The sequence below is a fragment of the Entelurus aequoreus genome, linkage group LG01 (assembly GCF_033978785.1).
Source record: "Entelurus aequoreus isolate RoL-2023_Sb linkage group LG01, RoL_Eaeq_v1.1, whole genome shotgun sequence".
NCBI lineage: Eukaryota > Metazoa > Chordata > Actinopteri > Syngnathiformes > Syngnathidae > Entelurus > Entelurus aequoreus.
In genome coordinates, this window is record NC_084731.1 from 37,040,879 (window position 1) to 37,067,859 (window position 26,981).

At 38.8% G+C, this 26,981-nt stretch overlaps 1 protein-coding gene across 4 annotated transcripts in view; it reads left to right on the top strand.

The window, feature by feature from the left end:
- The first annotated feature begins 1,959 nt into the window (after positions 1 to 1,959).
- The window catches only part of sema3fa (sema domain, immunoglobulin domain (Ig), short basic domain, secreted, (semaphorin) 3Fa), a 121,319-nt gene continuing 96,297 nt past the window's right edge, over positions 1,960 to 26,981 (top strand). The window contains exons 1-2 of one of the 4 annotated variants that reach the window (XM_062049335.1): positions 1,960 to 2,377; positions 3,644 to 3,795. In XM_062049335.1, coding sequence (XP_061905319.1) covers positions 3,684 to 3,795 — 112 coding nt within the window. In that variant the 5' untranslated portion in view covers positions 1,960 to 2,377; positions 3,644 to 3,683. The remainder of the gene's footprint in view (positions 2,378 to 3,643; positions 3,796 to 26,981) is intronic. The other 3 variants (XM_062049332.1, XM_062049341.1, XM_062049333.1) reach the window with 3 other exon arrangements.

Sequence of the window (26,981 nt, forward strand, 5' to 3'; positions counted from 1 at the left end):
AGATGGCTTTTGATGGTTTTATTTCTAACACTTTCTTACACAACACTTCCTGATGTATACTACAATACAAACATTTCAATTTCTGTCACTTCATCCTGCATCCTCTTTGTTGTGAACGTAGCACGTCTGTAAGGTGATTGGCGAAGAAGGAGGAAGCGTTGCTGTTGCGGAAATGAGGAGTGAGGATTGGTTTTCCTTTTGGAAAGAACGAGATAAGTTGAGCTGTGTTAGTATAGCATGCTCAATAAAAGTTTAAAAAGAGCGTCAGACTTGGTGTGCACTTCTTCTGGACGCTACAATTGATGTCACAAGTGGGATGAAATGCCTCCCAGTTCGCCTTGCCATCAAACCTGGGAGTCTTCATTGAGGGCGGAATTCCCCCGTGTCAAGCAGCGTGGCTGCCTCTCTAAACGCTGTCTCTCTCTCTCTCTCTCCCTCTCTCTGTCTCTCTTTGCGGCGAGCTCCTCACGTGGCACGTACCTCCCGATGACGTGGCACACAAGCAGTGCAGTATGCGCAAAGTTTTACTTCTGACACCAATTGTAGCGTCCAGAAGAAGTGCACAGCAAGTCTGACGCAATTTTTAAACTTTTATTGAGCAAGCTATACTAACACAGCTCAACATATCTCGTTCCTTCCACACGCACGTCTCCTCACTTCTCATTTACACAACTCAAGAAGACAACATCTACTTCAGCAGGTCGTTACACTATATTCTTTAAACACAGCAACGTGTGTACCACAAATAAGCACACGGCTTTACCTTTACTTGGCAGTCCATGTCTTTTTTAAAACACGCCATTCGTCATCAACTTTTCTCTTTTTAGCGTCTCGGGGATAACCGGGCATCACTTGTCTCTGTGCGCCTTCCCTCACAGGACATACGCACATATAACACTTTTCAAAATAAAAGCAGCACAGTTGTATTGCACGCACGACAAAGATGTTTTTTAAAATGTATTTTGTATTTGTGATTGCCGCTGCGCGCACGAGCATACGTCCACACGGAAGTAATACAAATAACGCTTTTCAAAACAAAAGCAGCACCGTTGTATTGCACACTCGAAATAGATACTTTTTAAAATTTATTTTGTAATTTATAATTGGCCTCACGCGGGCCGGACAGGGACGTACAAAGGGCCGGATGCGGCCCGCGGGCCGCAGAATGCCCAGGTCTGGCCTAGTGGTAAAAGTGTCCGCCCTGAGATCGGTAGGTCATGAGTTCAAACCCCGGCCGAGTCACACCAAAGACTATAAAAGTGGGACCCATTACCTCCCTGCTTGGCACTCAGCATCAAGGGTGGGAATTGGGATTTAAATCACCAAAAATGATTCCCGGGCGTGGCCACCGCTGCTGCTCACTGCTCCCCTCACCTCCCAGGGTGTGAACAAGGTGATGGGTCGAATGAAGAGGATAATTTCACCACACTTAGTGTGTGTGTGACAATCATTGGTACTTTAACTTTACTCTACTTCAAAATAATAATAAAGATAACAATAATAATATTCACAATAACCTTCAAAATATACAGTACATTCACAAAAATAATCGTTATATTCTAATATAAAATCCTCTGTCTTTAAGATGTGTGTGTGCTTTGAACCCCTATTTTTATTCTTCCTAAAAGTAGCTTTATTTTTTTTTCTCTCTTCGTTATACTTCTTACAAGACAATAATGCACGTTCATTTTCCATTACGTGACATGGTATTCAGTGTTCTGATTGGCTGATAGCCTATCTCAGGGTCTATAGCGCCACCTGTTGCTGTGGCCTGCACCTGACAACCTCAGCCAAAACACCTGTCTTAATTTTTTTCCTAAACCGGAAATGGTGAAAAACTATTTGCTCCCCAACGTCCGTTAGCGTTTACATATCCTGACCAATGTCAAAAGTCTTTGGAGATAATTTACACTTATATTCCCCCTGGAGGACAATACATTTTACTGCAATATTTTTATATGTTGGATTTTGGGGCGGTTACGGTCTCTAAGGTAGGCTCCCTCCGCCCCATGGGTGTGTCCAGTCCGCTGTCTTCTATCCACCTGCAACACGCCGCTTCCCCGCACTTGAGCGTCGGAAGCGCCTGTGTTTGAACCTCTTTTGTTGGATTTCAACTCTTTATTTCATCCTCCCGGTGGACAAGTACACAACTGTTAACGGCAATTTGGAAATAACTACAACTTCAATTGATTCCATCCCGGCTTTTGTTTGGCTACGGGATAACCGCGCGGGGATCTGCGGAGGAACACAAGCCGCGCTCCTGACTGTGTGCGCGGGCACAGACGCTCCGAGGAAGCCCTCCTTTCTTGCAGCCTGGAGGCTTTTTAATGTTTGCTTCTTTTCGTTGAGGATCCAACTAAAAGGCACCAAGACAAGAGTAAGTGGCTTTAAAGCGTGTGCCACCATGAATCAGTGGTTGTGAATGGCACATGCGCCTTTAAATCAACATTATGCCCATGCAGAGATTATGCTTAGCACGCCACACCATAAATCATCTTTATATTACAAAGTTGACTCGTTTATTTTGTCCCAGACCCTTTTGATGTTTATTCTAAGCAACAGGCTGCCTACATTTTTCATACAATGTCCGAATTAGTTCTTGGCTGTATAAAGGACAATTTGTATGAAGGACAGTTTATACAATTAATAATAAAGACCACTGGACTGAATATAGAACTGTAATTCAGGTGTTTAGTCATGGTAATGTTTTTTTTATTAAAATGTATGAGATGCTTTTACAAGTTATATTATTAATGGCACAATTTAACATGACTAAAAAGGAGGAGGAAGAAGTACAGCTAAATAATCATAATCATTTACAGACTGTTATTTCACTTACTGTTTAAATGTTAAAATTTTCTGAAAAGGTAAGGAAGAAAATAACAGATAATGTTTCAATTGTTAGATTTAAAATAATAACACAATGTGTATATTTTCAAAGTTTCAATGATATCAGATGTAAATGTGAGAGAGCATGTATTATGTACATGTATGAGTTTTGTTACAAAAAGAGCTAGGCCACTTTTTAAAAATCTTGGTGAAGGTCTGCTTTGGAGTTTTGCCTTCAGGGCTCAGCGTGGAACTTGATCTTAAACCCTGACTGACAGTTTGACCTCAGACTCAGACCCGTCTCGGTGTCTCGATGTTGCGCCAACATAATTACAGCTCTGAACGCTGAGGTACGCTCGTTTTATTGTTCTCTCCCAATCCTACACAGTGATTTGCCACGCCACGTTTGGACGCCCTCCACGCTCCTTTTATGGCGCAGTCGTAATGTTTTGTGGTGGATCTTGTGGTGTTGAGCTGTCATGCCACACACTGCTTGCTACCCTTTTTAGGAACAAGTGTAAAGATGACTATACAGTTGCTTGGAATGTTGTCAAGATTCAGCTTTCTTTCCTTATGTGTGCAAGATTGAGCAGCAGGAACACTGTGGGTGGTTGGAGAGGCTCTTTGCAGTAAGATGTTCAGTGTTCATCCCAAGATGGAACCACAATGCTCCAAAGTCCAGACTTTGACCCTCCCCACCTTCTTCTTCTGCATCTGTCTCACGCGATAAACAAAAACTTAGCTTGCTAAAAGTTGCAGTTGCTTTGTGAGGTTCCAGCTTATTGTCTGATGTTCATCCATCTCTGTCCCTCAGCTCCTGGACCGTCCTCCCCCTCTGTTAGCAAACAGAGACAATGTTGTGGGACAGCCTGTGCTGTCTGCTGGCCTTGCTGGTCTCAACGTCCGGGGGGCTTCCCTCGGCCAATGAGCCGCTATCTGCCCCCAGGATCTTCCTGTCTTTCAAAGGTGAGTGTCTGGCACGATGTTGAGATACTGCTGTGCGGTATTTTGTTGTTATTAATTTGCGGCCGTGTTTGATAACTTAAATGGATGCACTATTGGCAAGCATTTGTGCCTCAGTGGGCTTCGTCTTTGGGCCACTGAGATGCTGCTTATGATCCTTTTGAATGTCCTTTTTATAAAATGGCCTTGCTGCTATCAGATGCCTAAACAAGTCTTTGTGTGGCCTGGGCTCCTTTTCTCAAATCAAGTCCGATTTCACACTTGTCCACGCCCACATTCAGGCCGACATCCAGCCCGTTATGAATGTTGGCCAGTGCCACATGAGACCCTCCGTGTGTGTGCAAGTGTCCAATTAAAATAGACTTCAGTAGTGCGCGGCCTCATCCCTTATGTGAAGGTCTTACGGTGCACAGTAGACGTTGGAATCTGTGAGGGCAATTGACAAAAGCTTCCCAAACAACTTTGGGGAAAAGTAGTAAACAAAATGAAGTAAACCAGGTATCACAAACCTGTCCTCTATCACAGTGTTTCTTAACCATTGTTAGGCCGTGAGCTGGGGTCCGCACTCAATTGTAATACACTTTTCCACCACTTGTAGCAGTAATGACAATATCCAATCAGTAATGTATAAAGAGAGTATGGCCAATTAAACAACAGGCGCCATGACTGCTATCAAGGACAGTGTGTGGCTGTGCCCCGATACATGCAATGGCTGTCGTTTTGACGTTAGTTTTTCTGACGAAATAAACCAAAACAATACGTCTATGTATAGTTCCAAACATACTCTAGCTCATAAACTTATAATAAAACATGCTTGTATTTCGTGAGATAATTTTGCGGCCGTATTTGAGGCACTCTGCCGCTACATTCCTTATTAATTTCGTGTGAAGTATGTCAACTGTGCTGGCTGCCTCCAATGTATTTGTAATCACTGTATGGAACACTCATTATGTATTATTCTAACTGATCTTTTTTTGTAACATACTAAGTGAATAGATGTACTTTGTAGTTATTTCCCCATATTTCTGCACAATAACTCAGATATGGTAACACTGGCGAACAGTTGAGAATATGGAGTGATTTTTCATCCACAACATATTTTGCTTAATTCATTATTAACATCTTTCTTGACACTTTCAGTTGTATTTTTTAATGAGATTTTCAGTTCACTTTCTCATCTATTCAGGCATGTGATTTTTCCGTCTAAAGTCGGAATTCCGTCTTTTTTAATCTCGGGGAAAAAAAAAAAATTATCTTCCGTTTTTCCGTTTTTTTTTCTGACCCTAAATTGAAGATTCGAGACGTAGTTTATATTACGCCGTAGTTGATTTGTCGATATGTTCCTTGTGACCAATCAGGACATCTGTTATGAATGATGATGTTAATAACGTCATCATTCCGCCATTTTCCAAATGTAAAAAAGCAGAGACCAAAAGGAAAATGCAGGCTGCTCAGAAATTTGCAAGGAAGGCTCATGTTAGGGCTCTCCGAGAAAGCTAATGTGTGAAGTGAACTGAAGTAATGTGGTAATACTGTAAATAAACTGTAGATAATATCACTGATCAATGTGACACCTGTGGATGTGAAATGAACACAAGATGTAAATATTAGTGACTAAATACTGTTGGGACTGAACCATATACAGTGATTCATTATTATAATTGGGTTATGTATGTTCTATTAATGATGTTTTCATGTCTTTAAACACTAAAATATTTTCTTCAAATGGTGCTGTCTTTGTTAATTTTAGCATGTTAAATTGGTGAAAAACCAGGAGCTTCGGGGGGCGTTGCCACCCTTGTCCCCCCACCAGGGCACCAGACCCCCGGAAATGTTTTCAGTCTTTTTCATTGTGGTCAAATAACATGCCTGTCTATTATTACACCCAAAATGTGGTTTATTTTACTCTTTCTCTGTCTATTTGTATTTTTGTTTAACTTTCTCTTCTACTGTTATCGAAATAAATATTTTATCTTTAATCAGATTCAAAGGTTGTATGTTTTTGTCAAACCATCTCTTAGATTTATTAATTTATTCTGTTATTTGTATACGCTTCTCTGTGTTCTCTGTGTCGTGTGTTTACCTCGCACAATAAATTGTAGTTGGTGGCTCTACATTGTTGTTCACGAACCTTCACTTCACCTACTTGTCTTCTTTCCGGGTTGTTGGGAAAGCAATGTAAAAGCTTTCCACAGATCTTGCGGGTGGAGCAGGCCCATGCTGCACAACAGGGCATTTTTACACATCGAAAAACTAATGAGGAAGCACTCACAAACACAGGATCAGCTCAAAATGCGTAGTAGTAATGGCGCCCTGCAGTCACATGAGTGCCTTTTGACCAATCATTGAGGATATCGCCTGAAACCAGGTTGGCCATACTCTCTTTGTACACGACTCTGTATCTAACAAAGGAAGTCTGGAGTTAAAGTCATAGAGAAGTTTCTTGAGCGCCAAAATTACAACTAAAGCAGGCATGTAAAATGTTTACGAAAACGTGAAAACCTGCGTTTTTAAACATTAATTTTTTCACGTCAAAGTATTATTTAGGATCAAACAAAATTTGTTGAACGCTCCCCTCAGCTGCAGGTATTCGCTGTTCCTCTTTACTAAACTTCACACTGAATTGCAGGACAGGGAGATGATTGGGGTGCCAAAACATCCTCGCTAGTTAGCATAGTTAGCATCATTTAGCTGGCTTATTTTCTGTCGCCTGTGTTCGCTAATTGAGCAACAAAGTTGAAAGTTTTCTACAATGCTGCTAATCATATTTGGATGATTACAATCCGAACACTGTTAGTTCCGAACCAGTTGTAGTTCTAGAGAATTTATTGGTAGCTAGCGAGAAGGTATATTTTTGACGTGACGGATGTAAACAGAGGTCACAACCCCGGAAGTTTATTACCTGAGGGGGCGCGGCTATAGAATAAAGTTGCCAAATGGGAAATGTTCTTTTTATGCATGTTATACTGTAGAATTTTACATTATATTTTCTATGATAATGATGTTAGTAAATTATCTACTTAAAAAAACTAATAATTATGTGGTACATTACATGGAAGATGTAAGTGTCAAAAAGAGAGCCAAAAAAAGTTGGCAGATGAGAATAAATCTGAAGGTAAAATACAGTGTAGAATTACACCCCATTGCAGGAAATGTATTCTTGATTTTCAAAATGTTCTTTTGGGGCTTGAATGGCAGAACTTTGTGCCGATAGAAATGTTCTTCTTTTTTTGTCAGTTTTCCTCTATTTTACTCAAAAGGGTGCTCACATGCCTGCTAAAGTGGTGAATCTGTTTTATTTATTTTATTGATAGTTAAGAAACATATTAACAATTTAGTTTATTTATTTTAGCACAACATTATTGTATCTAAATGTATTTTCCGTCAGTTATTCATGAGTTCCTTTCCTTCTTATTCAGTATATTTTGTTAATACTTATTTTTTTATCATTCTGACCCAAGCTTAAGGTTTATGTGTTTATTAAAAAATATATACATTTATGATTAACACATTATTTCCTGTCAAGGTTTGACAAGGTTGTAAAGTGTAAGTAGGTCCGATGTAATTATTGAATATGATTAAAATCATGACTAAAATGACTAATTCAGTGTTAGTATTTGAGTGAGCCTCGGGCCCCTTTGTGTTGGAAAAGTTGGGACCCGAAATCCAAAAGGTTAAGAACCCCTCCTCTATCCTGTATTTCCTGTTTTTGTATAGTGGAGTGTATCATCTGTATCAAAACAACCTGTCACACATGTGCAAATAGGGATTTGAACCTTTTAACAGCATTTTGCTCCTAAAATAAATCCATCAAAATTTGATCAAACTAGAGTAAAAATTTCGCCCATCTGTATAGCATGTTTGAAATAAAACTTGAACCATAACCATAACCAAATGAAGAAGTGATTGATGTGTCAATGATCCCTCTGTGTGTGTACATCCCTCCCTCCTGCGCCATGTACAGAGGGGAGCCATACTCCTCCTAGCTCACACACTCAGTCTTCCAACACGAAAGAAACAAGATCTTAGTTGGAGGAACTGGTCTGTAAAAGACAAATGTTTTTGTCATCACCTTAAAGGCCTACTCAAATGATTTTTTTTAATTTAAACGGGAATAGCAGATCCATTCTATGTGTCATACTTGATCATTTCGCGATATTGCCATATTTTTGCTGAAAGGATTTAGTAGAGAAAATCGACGATAAAGTTCGCAACTTTTGCTCGCTGATAAAAAAAAGCCTTGCCTGTTCCGGAAGTAGCGTGACGTCACAGGAGCTAGGATTCCTCACAATTCCCCGTTGTTTACAATGGAGCGAGAGAGATTCAGACCGAGAAAGTGATGATTACCCCATTAATTTGAGCGAGGATGAAAGATTCGTAGATGAGGAACGTTACAGTGAATGACTTGAGAGGCAGCGATTGACGTATCTTTTTTCGCTCTGACCGTAACTTAGGTACAAGCTGGCTCATTGGATTCCACACTCTCCTTTTTCTATTGTAGATCACAGATTTGTATTTTAAACCACCTCGGATACTATATCCTCTTGAAAATGAGAGTCGAAAACGCGAAATGGACATTCAGTGCCTTTTATCTCCACGACAATACATCGGCGAAATGCTTTAGCTACGAGCTAACGTGATAGCATCTTGCTTTAACTGCATATAGAAACAAAAGAAATAAACCCCTGACTGGAAGTATAGATAGAAAATCAACAATACTATTAAACCGTGGACATGTAAATACACGGTTAATGCTTTCCAGGCTGGTGAAGGTTAACAATGCTGTGCTAACGACGCCATTGAAGCTAACTTAGCAACCGGACTGCACAGAGCTATGCTAAAAACATTAGCTCTCCACCTACGCCAGCCAGCCCTCATTTGCTCATCAACACCCGTGCTCACCTGCCTGCGTTCCAGCGATAGGCAGAAGGACGAAGGACTTCACCCGATGCGTTTGGCGGCCCGGAGACGTAGGAAGTCAAGGTGAAGTCGGCGGCTAGCGCGGCTAGCGCGGCTAGCGCTCCAACAAAGTCCTCCTGGTTGTGTTGCTGTAGTCCGCTGCTAATACACTGATCCCACCTACAACTGTCTTCTTTGCAGCCTTCATTGTTCATTAAAAAAATTGCAAAAGATGTCCAGAATACTGTGGAATTATGAAATGAAAACAGAGCTTTTTGTATAGGATTCTACGGGGTACCATAACTTCCGTTACTCGGACTTCGTCACGCGCATACGTCATCATACCGCGATGTTTCAGCCGGATATTTCCCGGGAATTTTAAAATGTCACTTTATAAGTTAACCCGGCCGTATTGGCATGTGTTGCAATGTTAAGATTTCATCATTGATATATAAACTATCAGACTGCGTGGTCGGTAGTAGTGGCTTTCAGTAGGCCTTTAAAACTTGACACAAACTGCACTAAGCGCTAGTAACTACAAAGATCGGTGGGAATGTTGGACAAATCAATGATTGAAGTGACAAACAAGAACATACAGTCAATGAGGCACATTCAATCTATTTATTAAGCAGTGGTAACTTAAACCAGTGAAAAATTCAAAAGAGATGCCGTCAGAGCCGACAAACTGCCACTGCTAGCCTGCTAAGAAAACACAATCCGCTCAAGCTATAATGCCTGTGAGACTCCAGACTGAGCGTAGACTCTCTGATGTCACACGTTACTAGGCAACAGGCACCGTCTTTTAAAGGCACACACACAGACGCTAACACTGCTCTCATGTGAAACGTATCTCAACTGTATTTATTTGAAGTTTTTTTGTTTTTATTACGTAATGCGTTAATTACTTTCCCTAGTAATTAATTACGTTTATCAAAGAGTAATTCTCTTAGTAATTCAGTTACTTTTTTGGTAAAGTAAGAATTATCTTGAATTAATTACTTTTTTAAAGTAATTTTCAGAGCACAGACTGTCACACAGCATCATTAAGCAGTTGGCAAGTTGGTCTTCCTGGCTAACATCTTTGTGTGTATGTCCTATAATAATGTTTACCAATAAAACACCATTGTTAAAGGTCAATTATTTTTATGTTGCCGCTGACGTTTAAAAATGTCCTCTTAAACCAGGGCACTTTATTTCACATTTTGTTCTTTTGTGTTTTTGTGAGCTGAATTGAGCATAGCTAAAGGTTTTTTTAAAGAAGATTGGAGATTATATCTGACTTTTTTAATATTATTTTCAAGGCATTTTCTTTTTTCTTATCTCAAAACACCTCTTAAGTTAAGATACTTTTATGCAAAACCTACTTTTCTTACTTGTTTTTGTGTAGTTTATTATTATTATTTTTATTCTGCAAATTTGTTTTACTTTTTATTCGACCCCTTTTACCATATTGCATTTGCACTATCTTGTTTAGCACATTCATTGTTTATGTTCTTTGTTTGTTTTTTTGTTTTGTTTAGTTTTTTGCTCTATGCTTTTTTTAACCTGTAAATCACTTTTGCCTGGTTCACACCAACGGCGCTTGCCGCGCTTTAAAGCGGCGAGCAAAGCGCCGTCATTTTTGTCAATTTTTCCACGAATATCCCGATCTCCGGAGTAATGTTATGCTTTGATACGCTCTGATACGAATTAGTACGAATTCTTTCCCGCTTTGTTACCGTTCCTCACGATTTGATGCCGCTTTGATCCCGCTTTGATACGCTTTAAATCACGCTTTGATACGTTTTATTACGCTTTATTGAACTTTATTACGCTTTGATGCGATCCTGACGCTTTAAATCAGGCTCTGACACGATTATCAAGCTCTGTTGTGCATTGTTACGCTCTGTTACGCTCTGTTACGCATTGGAATTATAGAGGTCGCCGATGTCACTCCAGCGGTATATAAAGATGGAGCATATGCACAAAGTCATTGCATCTTTGGCTCCCGAACAGGATGGCAGAGCAACAAGATCAAGAAGTTCTAGGTGTACCGGAGCATGATCTATCCGAAGAAGACATGATGTTTGTCTTCCTTTTGTACAACTACATCTTAACCCTTGAGGCGGAGGAGAGGGAGGAAGAAAAGCAAAGACAAGGGGAGGTTGACCGACGAGCAGGAGGGAGAACACCGTTTATCCGGAGCTGCGGTGGCGACTGGGGTCCGCGCTTTGAACCAAGATCTGTTAAGCTTTCCTACGCTTTGAGTCAAGCTTTGCTGAGCTTTGTCACGCTTTGATACGCTCTCGGCGCTTTATTCCATTCTTGACAGAGCGCCGAATTTTTTTAAACCGTTTAAAAAATGTTGGCGATCTTGCCGCATGTCCCGCTTCACTACAAGCTTTCCCACGATCCATTACGACCCTCACGCTTTAATCACGCTTTGTTACGCTTTAACGCCGCTTTGCATGCCGCTTTAAAGCACCGTCAAAGCGCCGTTGGTGTGAACCTAGCATTAGGTTCAATTTAAAAGTTGTTGAAAACATGCTAAATAAATAAAGTTGACTTGACTTGATTTGACTTGACTAGTTGGGATCCCCATCATTCCAGAACATTTTAAATCAAGGCATGGTGAAGATATTTAGTTACGTCAACGGATATTTCTATTTATTGGTTAGTTTATGGGCCAAACTACTTTATATCGGGATATGAGTTTTGGTCCATATCGCCTAGTCCTACATTTGTGTTACTGACAGTGCTAGCTAGCACAGTTTAGGGATTGTCTCTGTGTTTAACTGAGCGTTGCAGTGGACCTTATGATGGCATTGTGTTTATGAGTGCACATGTGTATCTTGTTTGGGTGTTAATAATGAAATTGTGATATTTAAAAATGTTATATTGCTACTAAATTTTTTCTGTGCTCTGGAAAGGGGTACCAAATTCGGTACTCTTATAGGTACCGACCCAAGTTCATAGGTACCACTAGTTCTGATTCACGTAAAATCAAACGGTACATTATTTTCATACCTTTATTGCAAAATATGTCACTTCCGATTGCAGAATCAGCACTGGTTAAAATACTTGCTGGGCAAACAAGAGTATTAGTAGCTGACTGCTGCTATGTAATATTGTAATTGCTTTCAATGATAACAAAGTAAGCATGCCTGATAAAATGCGCTGAAACGTAAGGCTCCTCTTTTCAAAATGTTCTAGCTCTTTGCTAATTGACATTGGATATGCCATATATATGCTACTGATTAACATTAGTATGGGACAAGCGGTAGAAGATGGATGGATGATTTTACATTGTGATTTTAAAACCTCCAAATGTGTTAATGAAAACTACAACTAAAATGTGCATTACAAATAACAGCTGATGTGTAATAGGTACAATACTTACAGTATAAATATGTTGTAGGTCTTACCAAAAGACAAGACATTCAACTTAATGACACAGACTACTTTCTGATGACTGTCAGGATGAAATTCAGAAGTGCAAGAAAACAAGATACAACTGGACAGCATAGTTATCACTAATAAATGTTACATTAAAGATACAATATTAGTAAACATCCATTTATTACCACATAAACCCACACAAAAGTACCAAAAATTTGTGTTTTTCAGTACCGGTTAGCAAATTCCCGGTACTCCATACCATTTTATTATCATTACGCCAGAACAAGTAATTATTCCATTGCATCTGGAACTTATTACATCCATCTCAAATACATTATAGAGTCAGCTCATTGTCTGAGAAAGCTTTCCATAACAATAATATGTTAAAGTATTGTTTTTCAGAAGGAAGACTAAAGTAGTTCAGCACTGAATATCATACTGTAAAAAGAAAATCATAGTTATTTGGAACTCAACAATGTAAAATGTTATACCAATTCAGCTGTTTAGTGATAATTTTACGTAAAAGAGCATGTTTACACCTTGTATAATGTTGTCAATCTACAAACCCTGTTTCCATATGAGTTGGGAAATTGTGTTAGATGTAAATATAAACAGAATACAATGATTTGCAAATCATTTTCAACCCATATTCAGTTGAATATGCTACAAAGACAACATATTTGATGTTCAAAGTGATAAACCTTTTTTTTTTGCAAATAATCATTAACTTTGGAATTTGATGCCAGCAACACGTGACAAAGAAGTTGGGAAAGGTGGCAATAAATACTGATAAAGTTGAGGAATGCTCATCAAACACTTATTTGGAACATCCCACAGGTGAACAGGCAAATTGGGAACAGGTGGGTGCCATGATTGGGTATAAAAGTAGATTCCATGAAATGCTCAGTCATTCATAAACAAGAATGGGGCGAGGGTCACCACTTTGTCAACAAATGCGTGAGCAAATTGTTGAACAGTTTAAAAAAAACCTTTCTCAACCAGCTATTGCAAGGAATTTAGGGTTTTCACCATCTACGGTCCGTAATATCATCAAAGGGTTCAGAGAATCTGGAGAAATCACTGCATGTAAGCAGCTAAGCCCGTGACCTTCGATCCTTCAGGCTGTACTGCATCAACAAGCGACATCAGTGTGTAAAGGATATCACCACATGGGCTCAGGAACACTTCAGAAACCCACTGTCAGTAACTACAGTTGGTCGCTACATTTGTAAGTGCAAGTTAAAACTCTCCTATGCAAGGCGAAAACCGTTTATCAACAACACCCAGAAACGCTGTAGGCTTCGCTGGGCCTGAACTCATCTAAGACGGACTGATACAAAGTGGAAAAGTGTTCTGTGGTCTGACGAGTCCACATTTCAAATTGTTTTTGGAAACTGTGGACGTCGTGTCCTCCGGACCAAAGAGGAAAAGAACCATCCCAATTGTTATAGGCGCAAAGTTGGAAAGACAGCATCTGTGATGGTATGGGGGTGTATTAGTGCCCAAGACATGGGTAACTTACACATCTGTGAAGGCGCCATTAATGCTGAAAGGTACATACAGGTTTTGGAGCAACATATGTTGCCATCCAAGCAACGTTACCATGGACGCCCCTGCTTATTTCAGCAAGACAATGCCAAGCCACGTGTTACATCAACATGGCTTCATAGTAAAAGAGTGCGGGTACTAGACTGGCCTGCCTGTAGTCCAGACCTGTCTTCCATTGAAAATGTGTGGCGCATTATGAAGCCTAAAATACCACAACGGAGACCCCCGGACTGTTGAACAACTTAAGCTGTACATCAAGCAAGAATGGGAAAGAATTCCACCTGAGAAACTTAAAAAATGTGTCTCCTCAGTTCCCAAACGTTTACTGAGTGTTGTTAAAAGGAAAGGCCATGTAACACAGTGGTGAACATGCCCTTTCCCAACTACTTTGGCACGTGTTGCAGCCATGAAATTCTAAGTTAAATATTATTTGCTAAAAAAATAAAGTTTATGAGTTTGAACATCAAATATCTTGTCTTTGTAGTGCATTCAATTGAATATGGGTTGAAAAGGATTTGCAAATCATTGTATTCCGTTTATATTTACATCTAACACAATTTCCCAAGTCATATGGAAACGGGGTTTGTACATTACCGTTCATATTTTATTTCTAGTTTGATGGCAAATTGACCGGCCTTTCCATCAGACTTACAGTGTTACGCGGTCAATTATCACTAGTTAGTAATGTATTGTATTGTGTCGTGCATTGACTGTCCTGTGAGACACAGACCAATTAAGTGTGTCAAGACATATTTGATCAAGTTTGTTTGTTTTTGCTTCTTTTAAAGTTGTTCAACTGTTGAAACAAGGGGGCTTTGTCAGTTTAGATTTCCTTTCTTTGCTTACTTGTTTGTTTTTGCCCTCTTTATCCCTCACATCCTTTTGTGTCACTCATCGAGACGGATCTTACACTCCAACGCTCTCACATTTACTTGGTTGAAAAGGGATCATTTATTCTCCCTTTTCACTAATCAACATCCATTTAGTTTTTAATTAGTTTGCGAGATTACTTTATGCTTCGCAGAGCAACCTCGCATAGATTGAAATGCCCATAAGCTGTGTACAGACTAATTGTGTTGGTTTTGTGCCATGCTGCGGGGAAATAGCTCTTGACGGCGCTTTTATTTATTTTTAATGAGCTAGTATACTTAACCAAATAATGAGCATGATGTTTCCTAATAGCTTTTATGTGCTGCCATCCTGACATCACATGACTAGGCTAACAATAACAAGTATTTACGTTTTGGTAATAAAACAAAACAAAAAGATGGTACAATCTGCTTTTGTTTTTGAATAATCCTATGCTCAGGTTAAACTGTAACACCCTTTGTCCTGATGATTTGCATATTCTGACTATGATAGATACAAATATTGCTTCATTTGGCTGCAACTCAAACTCTAGACTAAAGAGACACAATGTTGCATACCGTTGCACATTATCCAAGCAAAAACAAGAAGTTAGACATACAGTATAATGTTTTATCTGGCATATATGTCACTATAGTGCACGCTACTTTAAAGGCTTAAATATCAAAATAGGTCAAATATGTCTTGCATTTTCAATAATCTGCACTCAGCCTGGTGTGTTCTTGTGGATTTTGTATCATATATATTTCCCCGAAAACTGTCTACAGATTACAGTTCCATGTCCTTAAAGTCTTGACAAAATGAGAGCACATGTAAAGCAGGTGCTGAGACTGCATGGATGTCATCTTAGGAACTGATGTACAGTATATACAGTACAGTATAGAAAAGTTCTGACAGGAGCAGAGTACTTGATTTGCACTGCAGGTATGTAGTAGCCTCGTTAAACCAAAGGTGAACAGTATTTTAAATGAGGATTTAGTCTTGAAAATATGTTTGTGAAGTTGCTTGTAAGACTTAAAGCTCATGCTGCTGATTTATTATTATTAAGCCAAAATATCAGCACAATGGTGTCCAGTAAGAGCATGTAGGGATAGATCATCAACAAAATCCCTAGAGTGAGCAACCTTCACTTATGAGTATGACATAAATGACACCATGACAGTTATGTAGGTGCATACGGATGACAGATGACAGAGCTTGGCTTAAATCAGCTGCTGAGAACTCCTATATTTACCTTGAAACTAGCTCTATAATCACATGCTATTTTAGTGCACGCAACTCGGCGAGGTTATGACCCTTCCAACAGAAGCCGGTCAGAGTCGAGGTTAACTGCCCTCCAACTATGGGAGAGTGGCAACATATTGACAAGTAATAGCTTGTTACTCTAATCCTCAGGCACATTTGAAAGTGTTTAACATTGTTTTTCTTCAGCGTCTTTGGCCAGCGAGAGAACACCTGGGTACAAGGTTGGCCGTGGTGTGAAAAAAAACCCCATAATTGTACGCATTCCCTGGGACTTTGACTTTCCAATGAATGGAGAAGAAAGAAGTTTGACTTTGTTACTAATAGTTACTAATTTAAATCTACATTTAAAATTTTCTTACCTATTGGTACCCGTTTTTGTGTATTTGGGGTCTGCAAAAGTCCTGAAAATTTTAAATCAAACCATGGAGGCGTTGCAGAGATATTTATAAAACAATCCTGCCTTGCTTTATACTTTCTCCAAACGAGCCGTTGGGAATTTGCCCCCTTTAGAATTGGTGACGTCAGCGGATATCGCCATACATGGTAGAAGTTTAACTGAAGAGCTTTGCGCGGGTCCACCACCGAAATTGTAGTCAATAAGTTCCTTCTGTTTTGCTTGCTGTGGGGCAGACTGACTCATACATGCACATGCATCTTCCGCTGTTGCCATTTCTAATACAAAGTACCGTATCATTTTAACTTATCTGTCAGTAGACTCCATATGGAAATGCTAAAAACTACTACATTCCTGACGAGGAGAATACGTAGTCAAAGTGGAGGCACGTAAATAAGACCGACCACAAAACGACGCATCCTGAAGAGACGTTCAGAAAGCGACTTGAAGATGGTCTGTAAAACATAGTTTATACACAATTTTGACTAAAGAACCACCATTATATGTTATGTAGACCACACGTAATCCATAAATCCCGGTGTCACTCGGCTCCAATGCCGTGTCATAAATTACTCCTGTCACCAGACAACATGGCTCATTAAAAGTGCATTATACTACACTTGTTAAGCATAATAAGACATGGCAATTGGGTGGCAATCTGGCAGTGCTAATAAATACACTAAAGCTCCTAGAAAGTTGTTGAAATCTATTGAATATATTCTGCTCTCTCAAATAGTTTAAATTGACAGACAATAATGACAACAAAAAACATTTTTAAGTCAGTTGAAATGTGCCTAAATTTAGATTTTTGACTTAAATTAAAATTTTTGACTTTCCTTTGCACAAAATCCCCCTTAAAGTGACGAAAGTGAAGCACATTTTTGGTTGTGGCATCTACTATTCTAATATAATGCCAATTAATTGCGTGTAAACAAACAGTTTAATACACTAATGCAGTGGTCCCCAACCTTTTTGTAACTGCGGACCGGTCAACGCTTGAAAATTTGTCCCACGGACCGGGGGGATCGTATTTTATTTTATTTTATTTATTTATTTATTTTTCATAAAAAAATACAATCATGCGTGCTTACGGACTGTATCCCTGCAGACTGTATTGATCTATATTGATATATATTGTAGGAACCAGAAATATTAATAACGGAAAGAAACAACCCTTTTGTGCAAATGAGTGTAAATGGGGGAGGGAGGTTTTTTGGGTTGGTGCAATAATTGTAAGTGTATCTTGTGTTTTTTATGTTGATTTAATAAAAAAAATGTTTTTTTTTATTTTATTATTTATTTTTATTTTTTTAAATTACTTGTGCGGTACCAATCGATCCACGGACCGGTACCGGGCCGCGGCCCGGTGGTTGGGGACCACTGCACTAATGCACAATCAACATGACTCCCTCTCACATGATTCTCTACCCTTCTACCTGCCACTCGCACCCACCCCAGCAGATACAGCAAGTAGCATTCATTAATGCTACACCACTGTCATCCTGTCCATTCTGTGAAAACGTGAAAAGCAAAAACACAAAAAGGCTTTTAAAAAATTGTTTTTCGTGGTTGTTTTTATAAAAAGTTTCTCCTCCAGGTAGAACACAAACATGCTCAACCTTGTACCTGTCGGTAGCACACACACTGGTCCAAGCTGCCTTTTTAGATCCCCATTTGTAAATGTCAGGGCCCTGAAACTTCCTTCCACATAGCAACACTGTGGCACGCAAGCCTGCAGCAATTATTACAAGACTTTGCTACTTTCTCTCTGGAGATGCTGCCAGAGGAGGTAGAGGAGGAGGAGGAGGGTAACAACCGCTCATCCCAACAACCTCTGCTCTGGATAGACGCTGTCAAACTATGATTATTCAGGAGACGGGGAAAAGAAGCGACAGTGCTAAATATAGTACCCTTTTCTCTTGTCTCTTTTTTTAAAACTCCTCCTGCCTTGTCTGCGATATGCATGATGCATAAACATGTGCATGCTCTTGCTTTACACTCGTTCTGACCGTTGTTGGCTGTGCCCCGCCCACAGCATGGATGTTTTGTCATGCTGAGCTGCTTAAGGGGAAAAAAGATGGTCTCCAAAGTATTTTTAAAAAGCGTTAGAGGGTGCAACCTTGGCACTTTGCCTGAAGAAGCATGGACCCCTCCAATTTGGATTTTGTAATAGGAACTCATGGAAATAGAAATAATCTGTGACAGAGTCTAACTGTCACCATGTTTCGTAATATCTTTAGTATGAAGCGCAGCTAGCCACTGTATGATAAAACTCCATGAAGCTATTTAGTCTTTCCAGGAATTTGCGATGTCATGATCGCATCAATTCACGTGAATTTAACCAATCCGGCAAATTATGCGCAGCCTTGCAACTTTCTCTAATGCCCGTAACTTTCCCGCACATTTTTGCTGTGTAATTTGTCTCTTAGCGTCTCTCAAATGCGTACGTTAACTGTCTAATGAAAACATATGTTTGTTTCTTGTGTGGATGAAGCAGGAACAACAACGTGTTAACAATATATCGACTTTTTATTGATCAAACGACACAATTGTCGTTCTCCTGCGTAACTAAGACCGACTTCCGGTTCCTGTCTATTAATCCTTCTGGGTAATTTAGTATATAAATATTTACTTCCTAATTTACATGTTTATTTAACATTTATTCAACCAGGCTAAGACAATTAAGAAAACAGATTTTCATTTGCAATGCTGACTATGCAAAGAGGCAGCATTTACATGTTAGAGATGTTGAAGAGTGATGATAATATCTCATCGTCTCTCATTTACCAACATAAATTTGCGCTTTTGCGAAAGATCGCTCTCAACGGTTCACAAATGCTCTTAGCGTACGACGGGTAAATGTGTTGGAACATAAATTAATGTTATAGATAGACAAACACTTTCACAGAGTTTGTCTGCAACTGGTGGACGATAGAGCAGACAGCGAACAATAAAGAAGCCTTTGGTGTTTTTTCTTTCTGTAAGTGTAACCAAGTATTGTATTAGTTAGAATGAATTAAAACAGTACAGTAATTTGACAATGAGCTCTGAGTATGAGTTATCACTGCCATCTAGTATCTATTTTTAAGTCTGTGTGGTATAAAACGAGTAAAGCATCAATATACAATTTTTGTTGAAATGCCCGTGCTTTTGGAGTTAAGGTTCAAAGAAAAACTGAAAACTTTTATAACGAATTCATTAAATCACAAGCTGATTCAATTTTACTGAGAAAAATAAGCCTCAAAACATTGCAAGTTTTGTCGCAACTTTCTAAAAAAGCTGCCCCAAATTTAGGTATTTTAGGCCGCAACAATCACAAAAAAAGCCTGCAAAATCATGGAGGGACTAGCTAATATACAAATAACTATGTAAAAGGCATTCCTTTATAGTTGATGTTGACTTACTGTTGCAGGCCTCAAATTGTAACTTTTTAAGGTGCAAGTGTTGCCGTAAAGGAGGGCTCATACGGTATAGCTCGGTTGGTAGAGCGGCCGTGCCAGCAACTTGAGGGTTGCAGGTTCGATCCCCGCTTCCGCCATCCTAGTCACTGCCGTTGTGTCCTTGGGCAAGACACTTTACCCACCTGCTCCCAGTGCCACCCACACTGGTTTGAATGTTACTTAGATATTGGGTTTCACTATGTAAAGCGCTTTGAGTCACTTGAGAAAAAGCGCTATATAAATGTAATTCACTTCACTTCACTTCATACGGCAAGTTGGAAGGCAAACATTATTTTCTTTCGAGGCAGGGGCTCCAAAGTAAGGCTGCAGCTAACGATTATTTTTCTATCGATTAATCTATAGATTTTTTTCGATTAATCGGTTAATCTATAGATTATTTTTTCGATTCATCTATAGATTATTTTTCCTTTTACCGATTATTTTTTTTATTCAAAATGAAGATGAAAAAATAAATGTAGGCCAGTTTTTTCAAAAGGCATTGCTTTTATTTACAAAAAAAAAAAAGTATGGCCACTCAGTCAACATTGACAACAACATGACAAAATATTCTGTAACAATGTAAACATTTAAAACTTTTAACATTTAACAAAATTAAAAGTAGCTTATTTGCTTTTTAATGTGCAAATATAAAAGTAAACATCCAGTGCAAATCGTAATATTCTGCAATAGTATAAGCATTTCAAAAGTAAAAGTATTGCTTATTTTGCTTTAAAATGTGCAAAAATAAAGATAAACATCCAATACAAAAAAGTGCCAATCTAAATATTCTGGAGCACTGTAAACATTAAGTATTGCTTTTAAAATGTGCAAAATAAACATCCAGTCCAACACAGTACACAATAACCAATTCTACTCATTCCAGTGAGTGACTAACAGTTGTAATGAAGAAAGGTTAGCATGTCTACATGCTCTGGTTCTTTTCTTGTTTACAATATTCCCAGCAGCTGAAAATAAGCGCTCAGAAGGGGTCGATGTGGCTGGAACTGAGAGCTAATTACCGGTAGCCTTCACCTCAAGCCAGGACTGCGAGTGAGCTGAGCTCCAGTTTATATTCCTAGAAGGTCAACGGGCTCATAGTAGGGATGTGCGTATCGATCCTGTGGTATCGATATATCGATACTCACACGCTACTCATTTGGCATCACTTTTCTGAAAAAAGTATCGATATAAACCAAAAAACGGCGTGTGGGGGGTGCAAGCATCACTTTCAGATGTTTTTGATGACTTACTTAACTTACTATGTGCTGGGACACCCCTGTACCTGGCAGAGTATAGAGCTGGCCCAGTCACGTGACAGGAGACAGCGAATGAGCGTCGTCAACGTGCAACACACACACAGCCAGCCGACAGCGATGCAGCCAGGCATATCCAGTGTTGTCCAATTGTTGACTTAAAACAGGCATTGTTTTTTTGTTTTTTTAGTAATGTTTACTGAATATTTTTGTTTAAATGATTATCCTAAATTCAAATAATTTCCACACAGGGGAATTTACTGTAAGTTGAAAATTGCTTGAGTATTTAAAACAAGATAAGAAAGGGATAACATTTGGAGATTCTTCATCTTTGCATTAGTTTTATTTTTTTCAAAGAAAATCTTGAAATATATGATTGAATGTGATTTTGGTTTTAATCTGTAACATCATTTCTTACATTTCGAAAACATTAACCTATTTCATATTTCATTAATTGCTAATTATATCACAAACTTTAAAAATAACTGCAGCTTCTTGCGATTCGGATTTGACAGTTAATTGGAAAGCCCTAATATCTAATTATTATTATATATAATTATTATTATATATAATATTTAATTTATTTTTCATATTTGTTATTTATTTTAATTTTACTTTTATTATATATTGACCATAATAAATGTGGTATAAATGGTCTGTATTTGTCTTGTGATTTGTCTTAAATAATAACAATAGTAATAATATTTTTGACTGACAAAAATTGCCAATAAGAAATTAATGGTATCGGTATCGATGAAAAGGCAAGATAAAGTATCGGTATCGTATCGAATCCTAAAAGTGTGGTATCGCCCATCCCTAGCTCATAGTGATGTTACTAGTAGTTGACTGGGAGGTGTTTATTATCATTTGGGGAGAGTCCGCTGCCTGATGCTCACCTGCTAAACACCTATCTGCTCCACGCTGAAGCGCTGACTACATGCGCTCTGAATACACACTGCTGATTGGCTGGTAACGTTTTGAATACGCACTGCTGATTGGCTGATAACGCTTTGTATAACGCTTTGTGTGTACCAATCAGATGGTTGTGTGGGTGGGACAATGCTGCGTGCTGAGACAGAGGCAGCCGCAGAAGGAGCGAAGCAGCTTGTTAAGACTTTAGCAGCTAAAGTTAGCTTTAGCTTAGAAACTCGTTCGGTACACCCCCGTACCGAACCAAAAGCCCCAAAGCCCCGTACCGAAACGGTTCAATACAAAACACGTACCGTTACACCCCTAGCAGATACAAATGACACATTCATGTTTTTGTGTAATGATGACAACGTATACTCGCGTGGACGATTGACTAGTTGATGGTTTTCTTTTCAAATGCTCGTTCATAGCCGTTGTGCTGCCTATGCTATGATAGGCCATTTACGCTCGACACAGTGTGCATACAACAACATTATTAGGCCGTGTATTGAAATACTCCCACACTTTTGACCACTTTTGGCGTGATTTTTTCCCCCTCGCTCGCACAGTCTGCTTTGCGCTCCGCCATGACGGTAGTGTGACGTAAATATGCGACGCGTCGACGCACAAAAACGGCGTCGACGTATTTACGTAACCGATGACGTCGACTACGTCGACGCGTCGTTTCAGCCTTACTCCAAAGCATATATATATATATATATATGTATGTGTATATATATATATATATATATATATATATATATGTATGTGTATATATTATATAACGCCATGCAATTTTCATTACATTATTGTTTACATCAGCAACTTATGTTTAACGTTTACAAAAAAGTCAACAAATCCACGTGTGTTAAACACAGCCACGAGTCAAAATAATCATTCACGATACAGCACATAAACAACATTATCAGGTCTAGAACTGCTGAGTTTCGTGGGCAAACGATCGACTAATTTAGCACTCCATTTAAACTATGAAATTAATGTACCTAAAGAAGATGTGTAGCTTGCTACATTTTTTCCCAACAGCTTGTAATTGTTCGTGTTGTTGATTCGTTCCTTACTTGGCATTATGAGAGCTGCCTGACCCAAATTCACAGAACACCTGACGTCCTTCCAGACCCTGATGTAACTCGGGTATCTCTCGTAAAATCTCGGAACAACTTGGCTGTTCTCGTTGTCGGTTAACCTTTGACACACACCTCCAAAATGGCTGCGCCCATTTTGTTTATTTCGATTGAAAACAGTTGAAAATGGAAGAAAAAAAGTCATGTCGGGGTGTTTTTATTAATTTATTCTACGAAACAATTACATTACAATTGTCCTTTAACAAGTTAAAAGTCAAGGGCGGTCATGGCATGTTCTTGACATCGATGCTCTTCAAATTTTTAGGGCAATACGGCAAGGGCGGTCACAACACTTCTGTGGTTAAATTCGAACCCTGCTGTTGCTTTGCCCATATTGTACTGAGCAAGCAGGACAAAGAGATGTGTACTATGTACTCCTTTGCTGCAAAATGTCCATGTTTGGTATTATGGCGATCTTCGCAAGTTTCTTTCTCGTCTTTAATTGGAGAACTTGTGCAAACGTTATTCTTCTGTCTGTCGAGTAAAGGGGCACATCTCACAGTGGGGGGTGAACGATGCTTTGTTTCATGTGATTGGCAAATGTGCGAGCGCTGCATCAACTTGCTGCAGCCCTTTTATAGATCAATATGTGGCACACATGGTAAAAATAGCCACAATGCTACCAAAAGCTTCCTGCAGCTATTAGCATGTCTTGCTAAATATTTTTTTATTTGTCCTGTGAATTCTTGTGACACTGTTCAAATCTGTACTAGACGCATTTGATTATGCAGGCTGTGATGAGCGTCATCACCTATAAAACCCAGAGCAGGCGAACGTGTTAAAGAGGATGACAGTCATTCCAGTGAGAGTTTGAGGGCGAGACGAACGGTAATAGCTTCAATCAGAGTTTGCTGTCTTTTTGTGATTTAAAATGACAGCACCGGGAGTCTTTTGGTACATTAATGTCTTGTCGTTATGTCTGTTTGTTTTGCACTCCGTAATTGTATCCACATCCGGTACATGTGCTCGTATTCAGATTTTTCAATACATAGTCCCCGATTTCCCTCACAGTACCTGTTTCAAGTGAGGCCCAGTAAGTGTACATTTATTTACTTACATTATATCACTAATACATTACTTATTAGATCTTACTAGTACAATATTACTACTACTACATTACTTACGAGATGTTAATTGTTTAATATAACTACCAGTGTTTCCCATATATCCATTTTCTTATAATTATTTATTTATTCATTTATTTTTTTTAAAATTTTGCGATACAGTAAGTAACATTTCATCATCCAGGTGATACATGTGCTTCCATCTCCTGCAATCATGTTCTACAAAACATTGACTATGTTATTTGTTTAAAGAAAAAGTCAGCACTCAGCACACAAACAGTGGCATGTATGTTCTGCAAGAGCAGTATAAAGTTAGCGGTCAGTATTTGTTTCTACACAGTTTGGTGAATATATGCCCGTAAGTAGAAATGCACTTCCTGTTTCGTGGCAATATTGCGTTGATAATTTTTGTTATCCTGTCAATGAGCTGGTTCATTGTACATTCGCATTATGCTAGTGGCATTAGAGACAATCTTTATCCTGTATAATTGTATTTCTTTTCAGTTTATAACAAACTCAATCGTTGATTTAACATGATTCCTACATGTATGTACCGTATTTTTCGGAGTATAAGTCGCTCCGTTCAATGTAATTTAGAAAAAGTTGCAATGTTGACTAATAAAACAAAGCTGGTTTTTTTTCTTTCAAACTGTCATTGCTCAAACCATAATATTGAATCAAAATCAATGTTATTATGAATTATTGACCTATCCAAGGTTCCGATTACTTCACATCAAATATTCCACTAATAAAAATATTTTTGGTGGAAGATTTTGCAAATTTGGTAAATAAATAACCAAAAAATGTATATTTTGTTGTTTTCTTACTGTACCGAAAATGAACCGAACCGTGACCTCTAAACCGAGGTACGTACCGAACCGAAATTTTTGTGTACCGTTACACCCGTTACCATGAATTGATTTACGTGGACCCCGACTTAAACAAATTGAAAAACTTATTCGGGTGTTACCATTTAGTGGTCAATTGTACGGAATATGTACTGTACTGTGCAATCTACTAATAAAAGTTTCAATCAATCAATCAATCAAACCCCTACTCCTACTACATTACTTACAAGCTGTTACTTGGACAATATCATTGCCGAAGACTTGTTGCAGGTTGCAGTCTTCATTTTTCAAACCAAGTTTCCATACCCATCTCTCTACATGGCTAGTGGTAGTACAAAGGACAGTCAGAAACCCTCAAACTTTGTTATGTTTTTAAAGTCTCATGTTTTTGAACACTACCCTCCCAGAGAAATATGCAAACAAATATAAGTACTGTAGTCAAGACGAAAGTAGTGTGCCACTGTTACAAACTACAGACTGAAACTATTAACACTACACTTCAACCATTAAGAAACTTTACTTTAAAGTTAAAGTTAAAAGTTAAAGTACCAATGATTGTCACACACACACTAGGTGTGGTGAAATTTGTCCTCTGCATTTGTTCACCCCCTGGGAGTTGAGGGTAGCAGTGGGCAGCAGCGGTGCCGCGCCCGGGAATCATTTTTTGGTGATTTAACCCCCAATTCCAACCCTTAATGCTGAGTGCCAAGCAGGGAGGTAATGGGTCCCATTTTTATAGTCTTTGGTATGACTCGGTTTGAACTCACAACCTATCCTATGAATCCTATAACAGGGATAAGCGGTAGAAAATGGATGGATGGATGGATGGAATCCTATAACATGCAACTCAATTGCGATTATTGGGGTGACCTTTCCATTCAGAAGCAATTCTTAATTCAAACCTACTTTCATTTCAAATTGATTCTCACAATATACTATTTGGTATACAAATTAGAATAAAACCTTTTCAAAACAGATTACAGAACATCAGCAAGTAAGCACCAAGATGGCCTTAAAACATATTTAAAGAATGTAATTATTGAATATATTGAATAGATTGAGTCATAATATTGTGTATTGAGTAATAATATAATATATGTGCTGTACCGTGAATGATTTTTTCCGGCACCCCTAATATGCAGTGTACAAAATGTATGCAGTATGCAACTGGGCCAACACAAGTTTTCATTTCTGTGAGTGTATATCTCTATTTTAATTTGAAGATATTATTCATAAGATAATTGCTTGCCAGTAGATTGCATTGTTTATGTTTCATTTAAACTAATAATTAAACACAAAAGCTAAGCAGTTAATGTATCCAAAATAAACAAAACCGGGACCTTAAAGCTAAGCTACATATCAAAGCCTGATTACATCCCTAATATCTAGCTACCTATTTATTTCTACCTACATATATATATACCACAGACCGTTGAAAGACTTTGACTTGGTTGCCATGGCAGCATCTACCTGTCAGTACTCACAAATTTGGTAGACAATGTCTACACGTAAGAGATGTGGGATGTAATCACATGGCTCTTATTTCCCCTGGCGTCTGCTTCTTCACACAGAAAGTCCCGTGGCGGTGCTGGCGAGATTCCATCATAACAATTGCGTTTATTACACGGAGGCGATTTGTTGTGGAACTGCTGTAAAAGGTTTTTCTGCAAGAATGTGTGAAATTAGTTCTTTATATTCAACCCAAGTGGACAAACTGGCCAGATGTTTTTTTGAGAGGTTGGGGATCCTCGGGGGAGGCGAAGCTTGGGCTGAAATTAAGTGGACAGCGGGTCAAGGGCACCACTCTACTTGTTTACTCAGACAGCTATTATTCATTATCATTTGTCTGTCAGTGTTGGGGTCTTGTTTCTGCAGTGCCATTGACCTTTGTGAACACTCGGATTAAAACCTACATTGGAATATGTGTGCTTGTTTGTTTGCACCCTGAATCATTTTAACACTCTAGTATCAATTCAAGGTCCCATATTAGAGCATTTTGACTATTTAAATACACATCACAGATCTCATAATAGTGTGTTTAAGCCTTGTACTTGCTTTTGCTTTGGATTGGACCCCAGGATGTAGAGACAGAGGCCAAAGGGGCAGAAAATAAAGTATTTAATAATTGCTCACATAGCGTAGAAAGGTCTAGTATCATTCAATCAATCAATCAAAGTTTACTTATATAGCCCTTAATCACAA